The sequence below is a fragment of the Dermacentor albipictus genome, chromosome 1 (assembly GCF_038994185.2).
Source record: "Dermacentor albipictus isolate Rhodes 1998 colony chromosome 1, USDA_Dalb.pri_finalv2, whole genome shotgun sequence".
NCBI classification, from domain to species: Eukaryota; Metazoa; Arthropoda; class Arachnida; order Ixodida; family Ixodidae; genus Dermacentor; species Dermacentor albipictus.
In genome coordinates, this window is record NC_091821.1 from 153353761 (window position 1) to 153366268 (window position 12508).

General features: G+C 44.3%; 1 protein-coding gene across 3 annotated transcripts in view; it reads right to left on the bottom strand.

Moving 5' to 3' along the window:
- LOC139050837 (cyclin-D1-binding protein 1 homolog) overlaps positions 1 to 12508 on the bottom strand; it is an 84450-nt gene that overhangs the window by 39443 nt on the left and 32499 nt on the right. For 2 of the 3 annotated variants that reach the window (XM_070527631.1, XM_070527628.1), the window contains exon 4: positions 8985 to 9072. The exons of the other annotated variant lie outside the window; for it this stretch is intronic. In XM_070527631.1, the coding sequence (XP_070383732.1) occupies positions 8985 to 9072 (88 nt within the window). The remainder of the gene's footprint in view (positions 1 to 8984; positions 9073 to 12508) is intronic. 3 annotated transcript variants of the gene reach the window in all.

Consider the following 12508-nt stretch of genomic DNA (forward strand, 5'->3'; position numbering starts at 1 on the left):
GGTTGTTCCACGAGTGATTCGGAATTGACTGTACCTAGTCGCGCAGTTTATAGCCATGGCAAACCATGGCTCTTATCGCATGCTCGATCTGGCAACGAAAGTCGAGGTTTTGAAGGAAGTTGAGAAGGGAGGTGCCGCCGAACAAGACATTGCGCGAAAGTACGGGATCAAGCCAAACACGCTCTCAAACTACATCAAGAACAAGTGCACAATAATGGATGCATTTGAGAACGACAAGTTCAAGACTTCTCGGAAGCGAATGCGCACCGGCGCTTACCCAGAGTTAGAGAAGGCTCTGCTGGTTTGGATTAGGGAGGCCAGGAGCAACAAACTTCTTCTCAGCGGAGACATCGTTGCGATGAAAGCCCGAACGCTTGCAGCAATGTTGGGGATCGATGACTTCGTTTCGTCAGATGGATGGCTGACGCGCTTTAAAGATCGCCATGACCTGGTTTTCAAGAGCGTGTGTGGTGAAAAGGCGTCCGTTAACCAGGAAACATGCGCCACGTGGAAGGACGGAAAGCTGCGTGAATATCTCGCCGAATACAGACCGGAAGACATCTTCAATGCAGATGAGACTGCACTCTTCTATCGGCTTCTACCAGAGAAGACCCTGACATTCAAGGATGATGACTGTGCTGGGGGCAAACGCAGCAAGGAGAGAGTGTCGGTGCTGATCGCGGCAAACATGACTGGCACGGAATGATGTCGGTTACTTGTGATCGGGAAAGCCGCAAAGCCGAGATGTTTTAAAGGCGTGAAGACGCTGCCTGTGGACTATGAGGCGAACAAACAAGCGTGGATGACGGCCGAAATCTTCAAGAGCTGGGTAAGCAAATTGGACCGCAAGTTTGCTGCTTCGAACCGCAAGCTGTTGTTCCTTGTCGATCACTGCAGTGCTCACGTGAATGTGCCAGCCTTGAGTGCAATACGCCTCGCATTTTTGCCTGCAAACACAACGTCTGTTATGCAGCCAATGGACCAAGGCATCATCAAGAATGTTAAAGTCCTGTACAGGCGGCACCTCCTCGAGCGCATGATTTTGTGTATGGATAGATCCACAAAGTACGAGGTGAGCCTGCTTAGTGCCATCCACATGTTGGCGCGAGCATGGGATCGTGTGAAGCAAGAAACAATCGCAAACTTCTTCAGGGCTTGCGGTTTTGTGGCAGCTTCTTCGGAGGATGCCTCTGAAATTTCAGCGGAGGAAGCGTCAACAAGCGAGCTTGACGGCACTGATTTTGGTGATGCTCTCGGGGACGTCAATTTTGAAGATTACACCGCCGCAGACAAGGCGGTCGAAACGTGCGGTGCGCTGACGGATAGCGAAATTGTAGAGATTATTCGGCCCCAGGAAGCGACCCAGGAAAGCGACGATGACGTTGAAGGCGAGCTGCAACCTAAGGCTGCCGATGTAGCTGCGGGCCTTGCTCTCGCGGAGCGCTTCTTTGCCGCTGAAGGTAACGCGGAAGAAGCGTTCCGCCACATCTACAGCCTGCAGAACTTGCTTTCAGCAGCGCGATTCGGCAAGAAGAAGCAAAGCAAGATGACCGACTATTTTTCTTAGAGAAAATACTCGATTTCGCCACAAATAAAGTGCTGTTTTTTGTGTTTTGTGCTTAATTGGAAGTTCGTTTAATTCGAAGTTTTTTGCGGTCCCCGTGAACTTCGTATTAACAGGAGTCGACTGTAGTAACCGACTACACAAGGATGTGTCCGACAACATCATCCATTCTCAATTTGATCTTTGTATCTGAGCGCCTAAAGCCATCCGTCCGAGAGTCCGAAATACTTGACAGTTTACCAGATCACATGATGGTTAGGCGCGCACGTGCCTAAAGACACATCAGCAGAGATAACGAATACTAATTTCCTCACAACTTTCCCTAATTTTACAGCCACTGATGATGTTGCGGCAATAGACTGTCTTGAGTATTCGCTCTCTGATTTTATGCAGCTTTACGACTCCGGAACTTCTTTTCTGAATTGACAGCACAGCGCATTAACCAGTTTATTCCAAAACAAACTAAACACACTAATAACAGAAGTCCTTGGATCACCAGAGACGAACTTCATGTCAAATGGAGACTAAAATGTAAAAGCAAAGTGGCTTCACTAAACCCTGACCTTGAAAAGAAACTTTGTATTGCCCGTATTAGCACGGAATTGAAGCTCCTGCTAAAGGAATCCAAAGAAAAGTTTTATAACGCAACACTAACAAAGTTTCTTTGTGAGTCCCCTGGTAAATTTTGGTGTTACATTATATCGTCTTCTGGTATGCACCTTGCTGGAGAAGAAGAGAATGGCCAAGAACAGGCTGAAAATTGTATCTCTCATTTTTCATCTGTGTCACACATGACAATGGTGTATTACTGCCTTTTGTTGATGAAAATTGAAGATTGCCTATCCCCGATTTAGAAAGTGATGAACAAGGCATTCTGAACCTCTTACTTCATGTTGGCATCAAAAAGAGCCCGCAACCAGACGGCATTGCAAATGAGTTCTTGTACAGGTGCGCTGAATCGGTTTCTAAATATTTGACAAAAATATTTCAGTCATCTATTAGTAGCGGATGTTTTCCTGGTGCTTGGAAGTGAGCCAAACTCATACCTGTTCACAGAAGCGGGAAAAAATCTTCTGTTAACAATTACAGACGAATTTCCCTCACCAGCACAACTTTGAAGTTACTTGAACACATCATATCAAAACATCTCTTGCACTACCTGGATCAGCCTAACCTTCTTTAGTGTCATCAACATGGATTTCGAAAGGGACTCTCTACAGTTACCCAACTTATAGAAATACTTCATGATCTTGCTGAAACAATAAATTCACGTGGCCAAACAGACATTATATACCTGGATTTCGCAAAAGCGTTTGATAAAGTGTCACACCTGAAACTGTTACATAAACTTGATACTGCTTTTAAAAATCCATATATGTGTGGTTCTCCTCTTGAATTTCTTTTCGTGAATACGTAGATTTTGGGGGTACCGCAAGGTAGTGTTCTAGGTCCGCTTTTATTTTTCATCTTTTAATAAAAATATACAAAAAACAAATTCTGTGCCATTAAGACTCTTCGCTGATCATTGTGTGATCTACAGTAAAATAAATGCAATCCAAGATCAGAGTGAATTAAATTCAAACCTTCCAAAAATATCGAAATGGTGTGAGGAATAGCAGACGGAGTTAAACTTAATAAAGTCAGTGTTCATGACCATAACTAGGAAGACAAATATTCGTAATTATAATTATCAAATTGATGGGAACGCACTCGAACGAGTCAATCAATATAAATATCAGAGTAACATTTACATCAGACCTGCCCACAGTACAGTTAACTGGTTAAGCACGACGAAGAGAGATACGGTAGTCTCTGCATACTGTACTACAGTGTCCAGAGACCATCGCTTTTCGTCGTGCTCAACAAATTGTACGACAAGTCTCTGTTGGAAGAAAGAATTTCACAACATTCCACTGGACTTAACATGGCATTTGAAGGCCGTGCAAGCGCTACTGCACTTGTTGAGGTCTACTGGTCTGCGTGAACGCCTCTGATTGGAATGCCTTGCCTGTTACCTGTTCCCGTTCTTCTCTCTCTCTCTCTCTCCAATCCTATTTATCCGACCTCAGCGCAGGGTAGCAAACTTGAAACTCGCATCTTTAACCAGTACGAGATGACTTTCCTCTCTCTCTCTTGTTACTTTGAATGTTCAGAAGCTGCCACCCTCAACCCCAGTTTTCAAGGTATTCAAGGATCACATTTATTTACAAGTTGTAACGACCCTTGAATTTGTTTTCAAATTGAAGGGTTTCCAAGGATTTCAAGAAGGTGTACAAACCCTCTAATAAGTCTAGACGATGACTGAACATATTTTACCTTAAATGAAATTCTACTTTTATCAACTAAGGTTTCACACAGGGCACATTGGTACAGTCAACCACAAAAGTTTACGGACCATGGGATCTGAAAAAATGTTCAATTTCCGAGCAGCTTGTAACAGTAGTCAGTAAAACCCAACATCACAATGTTGTTCACATGTAGCAGTAGAGGGGCTGTGCACATATTCATCTTTTTCTCAGACCATGTGTTCTGTAAAATTTTGTGGTTGACTGTACAAACCCCAGGATGGAAGTGTGTGTGCAAGAATGTGTGTATCTCTGTGTTGTTTTGTTCTGAAGTTGTTTGCACTATGCTTAACTCTTTCCTTGCCGGGCACAGTAATATTGATCAATTTGATCGACAGGTTCTTAACGTGCTGAACAGTTGTGCATTGGTGTTGGGACGCTTCCATGAGGAATGCCATGCACTGTATGGCATTTAACTTTTGGTCACACACAGCAATTTTCAGCACACTGGGGAGTCTAAACTTCAACAGCAATTATCGCTGAAACAGGCCTCCAGTACTCCTAGCACTTCCTCAATGAAATAATGTAAAATTTGCGTATTTATCGACTTGGGTACAGAACTTTCAAATGACAGCAGCAGTGAAAACCAGGGAGCTTCTCTGGAGACCAGAGACCAAATAGCACACAGATCCGCACAATATATTGATTCACAAGTTAAAAATTGGACCTAGCTGTCCTGTGCTTTGTAACTCTATTGCAACCTATAGTGAAATCTACGCTCTAATGGGGTGAACTCGTAATAAAGCATATTTCAAGGTTAGCATTGCTCACAACTAAGCAGCCCTTATACACCGTGTGCCAATATAAGAGGGAACACTAAATTTGCATTCAAAGCCTGTAATATTCCTTGTGTATGTTTGCGATAAGAAAAAGTTGGATGAGCAGAATTCTCCAACAGGTAAAATATAATAAATAGCAGTAAGTGAGGTTTACACTAGCAAGGTTTCAAGAATCGCTGTTTCAAGACATATGAAGTGTTCCTTTTCATAATGGCAGAGAGTGTACTATATGCTTTGTCGCAACTTCCGTGTCTATTAAAAATATTCGACACATAAAACATGTTTTCTGCTTACAATGCTGCTTCATTACAGTGTGCTTCAACTGCGCCAGGATTTATTGTAAGATAAACAAATTTAACCTGACCTGGCAGTGGCAATGCCTTCACCAGTGCCAATGTTGCTCAAAAGGTAGAAGGCATCATAAGTTTGCACTAATAACCAGCCATTCATAATTTTCTTGCACTTCGCAAAAATCTAAATACATTTATACTCAACTGCCATACCTCTATAAAACAGCCTTATCAGCTAAAGAACTCATCTTGTGAGAGTTGTGAAAACCTTTAATAATGCTCATCATACTCCAAAAAGCTAACAGCTAAACTTCAATATAACAAACTTTTACAGTGAAGCTGTAAAGGGCTACTTTACCCAGGATCGTGTGTGTGTCAACACAAAACTATCATAATCAGGGACGCTATAACGTAAAACTATTCCACACTTTTTCTATTCCAATTCTGCCATCAGCCCTCTGCAATTGGTAAAAAACTTTTTTGGACCATCCCCATTTCACCAGCCCGTTACACGACATCACGAAAACGTGAAAACTCACCATGTCAAAGTGATGTGTATGTGTTAAAGATGCATTAATATGCCGAACAAAACTGAATTTCCTTCTGAATAGCCACAGGCTGCCTCGTTTTGAAAGGAATAAAAGATGGCTGCCACCGATCGCTCAGGCACTGGCTACTCGCACCTGCCGGAGAGCATGGGTTAATTGTGTATACGTAATAAAACGTTTTCCATGGCCATGTAACGCTTCTGCACTTTCTGCATGTTTACGACCTCGTTCTGCCAACTCTTCTTTGCTGAGGATCTGTTTTAGCGTCATTCTTAAGCTTCTGTTGCATACCGCCTCGATTTTCAACCAGCCACCACAAGCTAAGTAAGGGAAAGTGGACCAATCGCAGATGCCGGCACCACCCTCTTCATCCGGTTATCGATTTGCAGTGCAGTGGTTCGGCCCCATAGAATCCCTCTCCACTTGAGCGTGCTCCTCCCCTTTTGTCAGCCAATTAGATACGACAAGCCGCTCAGTGTAGGCAATGTTATTTTGTTTTTCAAGCAAACAAAAGTGACTTCCTATGAATGGAGTGTTTGAGTGGTCTGTACAGACAACCCTGTGCTTGCATCGGCGATTACGGAAATTTGATGTCAGGAGGTTGGAATAAAAACATACTGGAATAGTTTTACGTTATAGGGCCCCAGGATTGGCTCCAGCGCCGTCGTCATCTTCCAGAGATGGCTCATTGGTGCCACTCGGCGCTACCATTCGAACGCTCTCGGGCTTGTACTCCCCCATTTGTCCTTGTCATTAATTAATTAAGAAACACAAAGATGTAACCAATTTTACAGCGAAGCTGTCAAGGGCTAGTTCCCAGGATCGTGCCCATGTGTAGACACGAAACTCCCCATACGTGGGCCAATCCCGAAGATAGTGCAATGCTGGGCCAACCCACGTCGGCGGTGAAGCAGGCGTTAGCACTCCCCATATGTGGACTGATCCTGAAGACAGTGCAATACTGGGCCAAACCGCAGCGGAGGTGAAGCAGGCGTGAAGCCCTTCCCACATGTGGGCCAATCCCGAAGATACTGCAATGCCAAGCCGACCCATGGCAGAGGTGAAGCAGGCGTTAAGCACTCCCCACATGTTGGCCGATCCCGAAGATAGTGCAATACCAGGCTGACCCGCGGCAGAGGTGCAATTTGCCATTAAGGGGCCCACATAGACAGCTTCATTGGTCATCCTTCTTCACAGAGTGGAAGGGCACTGAGTTTTTATGATGGAATATGGCAGTGCACTTCGAAACAAGGACATAACAAAGAATGAACCACAGCACTCGTGATTGTTCATTCTGTGTTACATCCGTGTTTTGAAGTGTGCTGCCTCATACCATCATGACTAACTAACTAGCCCACCAGTACGTCTTGAACTTTTTATAACTTTTTGTCCACAGAACACTATGTATCTTGAACCTCAATATAACAAAGTCTGTTTACATAAAATTTCGCTGCTCCCGCAAATGTATACTGAGGCAATAAATGCAAAACTTCCATGGACACAGATGGTAAAATGGTTCAACTACAAGCGGCTGCTTGTGAACCCACTTCTCAAATGGCGTGCTACGGGACCAACAGCGACCGCTGAAGTGGAGCAGCGTCATGTTCGGCATTAAGTCCAAGTATGATAAGATCCTATCATGCCCCGTAGGCTGTATGCTTTGAATGCGAGTGAAAGCTTGTGAGAGAGGGTGGCTTGATGAGCGCTGTCTTCTCGTGCAAGTAAGAGGGGGGCAGAGAGTGAGGGGCAGGTTGGTGTGCATCTCATTTTCAAGCACGGCCGTGGCTGTGCATGGCTGTCAGTGGGGTAAAACACGTTGTGGGGCTAGTTGGTGCATAGCTTTCAATAGAATAAGCGCCAAAAAATGACAGCACACAAGAAGAAAACCAGACAGGACAAGGCGCTCGAGGAAATGTCAGTGCAGCTAAGCACATAAGCAGCCCGTGCACCTGGTTTTAGAGGTTATTTACCACATGAGCAAAGAGTGGGCATGCTGAAATGGCATGGCATCATGTGCACTGTCTTCCCGCGTGTTTAGTACTTAAGGTTGCATAATCTTGAGTTTTGGAGATGCATTGAAGCAAGTGGCAGACGAAGCATTCACTCCCCGCTGCCGGTGCTTTTCATTAGTGTCGGCCCACTGCGGGCGACACTATCAGACATGGGAGGCGGAGTGGACACAAAAGCTTGACTAGCTTCCTTTTGTATCGTCAACACGCCATGAAACCATATTTTTGGTCTCCGACTCGCAAGTTGAACAAAATGAACTTTTTCTCATTCAACTGTGTTTTTTCCGACTGCCCAAAAATTCGGAAAATTTTGCAGCACCTTCAATGTGAGAAAAACCCAGCAGCGATTGTACTTATTTACATAAAAGGTCAAATTTCAATTGAACAAAATTTTGATATCCCAACGCAAATTGCCATTTTACTAACTTTGTTATATTAAATTTTGACTGTATAACAAGCAACAGCATTGCTGAAAAATAGAGTAAAGAACAGTTCACAAGATGTTCCTACACAGGCAATTGTGACTTGGCATCAGGAGCTACAAATGCCCAACTAATTATAGCGGTGATGTTATCATTTATTTACTTTTCAAATGCAGCGTGTGTCCTCACTCATCACCAGAGACAAAGCATGTACAAATAAGTCAACATGCCTCTGTCAGGAGAATTCACACAATACCTTAAATTCTTGGATACAGTGCACTAACAAGTTTCCTGCAAAAATTATAGCGAGTGCTACTTAGCAATGCTTGTGAGTGGGTTAGTTAGCATATAATATGCAGAAAGTAATGCTAACATGCCTTTGTCAAAAAGGTCCCAGCATCCAGGTATATTCATTCCTTGATCTTAATGAATACTAGCCAGAACTGAATATGAAGTGCTAGTTGCAATCTAAACCTTGGATTACATGGCCTCAAAGTTGCAATATCACAGGCAAATAATGGAGAAATGTAGGGAAAAACAAGCATTGGTTCTTGGCTGAGCATAAATGAATGGATATGGAGGGCTTATCCAGTATATAAATCAACACGCACAGACATGCATGCATGCACACACATGCACATGCAATTAGTAGGGAAAGGCAAATACCATAAATTTCTTGTGGGTTAAATTACCACTGGTGGTGTATGATACCTACAATTAAAAAATTTCAAAAGCTTATTTCCCGTTGCAATTTCTTGGTGTTTCTTTTTCTCTCTCTGCCACTTTCAATGCCCATTCACTTCTTTGGCTATGGCATCGCCTATGCCACATCCTACTCAGAAAATGCAACCACTGTTGACAGACGTGTGCAGTCTATGGCAGAAACGTGGGGATAAATTCACGAAGAGAATTGACTGACAGATGTTATTACCAAAATAGTACACCCCTTTAGAGCTCTGCTTTCTAGCCAATAAAATTTCTATATGCACACAATGTATATAAGATGATAATAAAAGGCTCACTTCACCTCTCTGGGCCGATGCCTGAAACAAAATCCTTAACAGCATCGTACAGTTCACGCAGATTGTCTGCAACCTCCTTTCTCAGCGTCCGACCTGACGGAATCAAAATACAGCTTTTATAGAACCAAACTCGTTGTTTTACAAGCAATTTTTCTAAGTGTTCACTCGTGTCTACAAAGTTTCTACTTCAGTAAGCATAGAAACCAAAATTCACTTTTAATACAATCATGTACCAATAAGGAGTATCAGTATCAGTGTGCTTTAATGCAAAGGAAGTCATTTTTATCCCTGTACATTTTTACACACCCATAATGCGCATTAAATGCAATCATTACAATATGGCAGACATCAACCTCCCACATCAACTCTTCACAGCAGAGTATTTCTACAAAGGACAATCTGAAATTTACAAAGCCTTTCCTCAAGCTGTAAGGAAAGAATTCAAGGACACCTAAGTGCTTATGAGTTGTGAATGCGAAAGCATTAATGTCCAATTGAATGCCGCTGAGCAGTCTGTCGAGTTATGAACTCCTCGCGGCAAGCGAGGATGTAGAGATGGAGGTGTGTTCGTTTTGATTTGGCCTTACCGAGATGCAGTTATAACGCAGGCAAGAGCTTGTGCAGACAAGGAACGTGTAGATAACACAGGATTCCAAGAGCAAGTGCGAGGGAGATTTGGCGTAGTGGCGATGCCCTGTACCCTCCCGCAATATCTGGTGCGCTACTGAAGTAGCAGGTGTTCCCCTCGCCTGATCTGCTCCATCGAGGTGCGCTCGGGCCATGGCATCGCAGCAAAGGGAACTCCGTCGAGGTGCAGTCGTGACGTGGTGTGGCCTGACATGACGCCACCTACTCCCCATTGGCTGCGCTGCCACATGCCCAATGACAGAAGCACAAGGCCACACATTTAGTCAGCCAGATTGCTGCAACGTGACGTGTGCAGTGACGCACGCACTAGGCACACCTTTCATCAGCAAGAACCGTGGAGCTGCAGTGGCATCAGGGAAGTGAGCTTGCCTCACACCTCTGAGACCCGGGTTTGATTCTCACCCAGACCGAAATGTACCAAATTTTCTTGTCAGACCATTAAAATTTACTCTGTTAACAGGAACCTCACTGAGAAATTTGACGTCAATCTGAGCATATTCTGACGTCATTTTACTCTTTGTGCTGTCGGCCATTTTTGGTACTACCTTTCAGTCACGCCGACTAGATAGATTTTCACACAATTGAGCATATAATGCTTTCGCATTAAAATGGCTGTGCTACTTCATTATCTTTCAACATGAGTCAAAGAATAATGGGTGGTAGACTAAAAACAAGAACAGGCACTTAGCAGCAGCTAAAGTGAATGTATTTACTTGAGCCAACATGGCGTTAGCATCTATTTCATTACTATGTTTCATTGCAGTGTGTCTAGTGCTACCTTGGCACGATGTTCTGTGCTAGCTTGATAATATGGTGAAGTTGGTTGCTTTACAGCACCAGGGTAACATAGGCCAAACGGCACGAAAACAATGTTACTTTTCACACAAGCGGTGGTTCTAAAGAAGTTTGAATGTGAATGGCTGTATAGACACATAAAAATTTACAAACCTTTCAATATATATGTTGCAGAGAAAACTTGAAGGAGTACGGAGTTTTTTAAGGAGTTTTTATTGTTTATTGTCTCGCAGTTGACCCAGTAATTAAGCTATGAAGCCTCAATTCCCTGAGAGCACAATTTAAAAAAAATTAATTATTGAGTTTTACATGTCAGAACCACGATCTGATTATGAGACACTCTGTAGTGGGTGACTCCAGAGATATGGACCACCTGGGGTTCTTTATGTGCATCTAAATCTAAGTACACGGATTTTTAACATTTCGCCACCATCGTGATTTGATCCCGCGACCTCATGCTTAGCAGCCCAACACCATAGCCACACTAAGCATCTGCAGCGGATCCTGAAAGCACAATGAATAATTATGTTACCTTTTAATGCGACCAGTTCAAAACACGCACCTGGCACAGCATGGCTTCAGACATGAAAAAAGAGACTCGTCACGTTGACGAATGCTATTCTGGCGGTCTTGCGGTACCAGATTCCACGGAAGTGTACACACGGGGCCGTAACAAGGGGGAGAATTAGAGGTTTCTGAGACCCTCCCAAATTATTGCTGCTGTGATATATGCTGTTTAGCACAACTTACTTATTTGTCATTATAGGTATATGCCAAAATATATTGATTTGTGCACTTATTTATCGAATGACCACGTTTCATCGTCTATCAAATGTTGTCGCTCAATGCAGGACGCGCCTGCATGTATCGGAAGTTTCTGGAATGATATCGATGGTTGTATCCGCTGTTTGTTGTCACCAAACCTTGTGTATTCTGATTGCATGTATGCGCAATGAGAATGGTGTAGAAATTTCTACACCATACACCAGCGATTACTCTGTAATGTTCGAAAGCTCATGTACAAAAGCCAAAGCGCTTGACCCGCTGATCAGATTTTCACCGATCACCGACTGTGTTCGCCGCTATCGTTGTGCTTTGAGTGTAGCCTGTTTTTGAGGCACAGGTTCGCCCAATAAAACACTAGTTTCGCCATTTACAGTTTTACTGCTTTCATCACCGTCACTACCATGTGACATCTGGTGGAGGTGCCAGTTCGTTCATGTACCGGATGCCTCCGACAAGCTGTGATCTAAGCCCGGACCACAAAGACAACACCATCGTCCCGGATCATTGAGCAAGCCGCCAACTGCAATAGCTGCCCCCGGAGCACGGACCAAGAAGATCGTGGCCAAGACAACCCCAATGGCTGCCCCAGCGTCCCCCATTCTACAGCAACAACCTTGGGACCCACCAACCTTCCATGGATCCACTGAAGACCCAGAATCCTGGCTGGAGACCTACAAGAGACCAAGAAGATCGTGGCCAAGACAACCCCAATGGCTGCCCCAGCGTCCCCCATTCTACAGCAACAACCTTGGGACCCACCAACCTTCCATGGATCCACTGAAGACCCAGAATCCTGGCTGGAGACCTACAAGAGACCAAGAAGATCGTGGCCAAGACAACCCCAATGGCTGGCCCAGTGTCCCCCATTCTGCAGCAACAACCTCGGGACCCACCATGGATCGAATGAAGACCCAGAATCCTGGCTGGAGACCTACAAACAAATCGAGACTTTCAACAACTGGGACTCCGATGACAAGCTGCGGCATATATACTCCGCCTTAGAAGACGGCGCCAGAACGTGGTTTGAAAACCGGGAGTTAACCCTGAAAACATGGGACCTGTTCCGTAGCGGCTTCCTGTGGACCTTTACGAGCGTCATGTGCAAGGAAAGGGCTGAAGCTATGCTAGAAGCCCGAGTGCAACTATCCAACGAGAACAATGCGATCTTCACCGAGGAGATCACGCGCCTGTTCCACCATGCTGACCTGCATGCACCTGAGGAGAAGAAAATTCGGTTCCTCATGCGTGGGGCAAAGCAGGAGCTCTTCGCAGGATTGAGAAGACACTCGATATGCCGGCA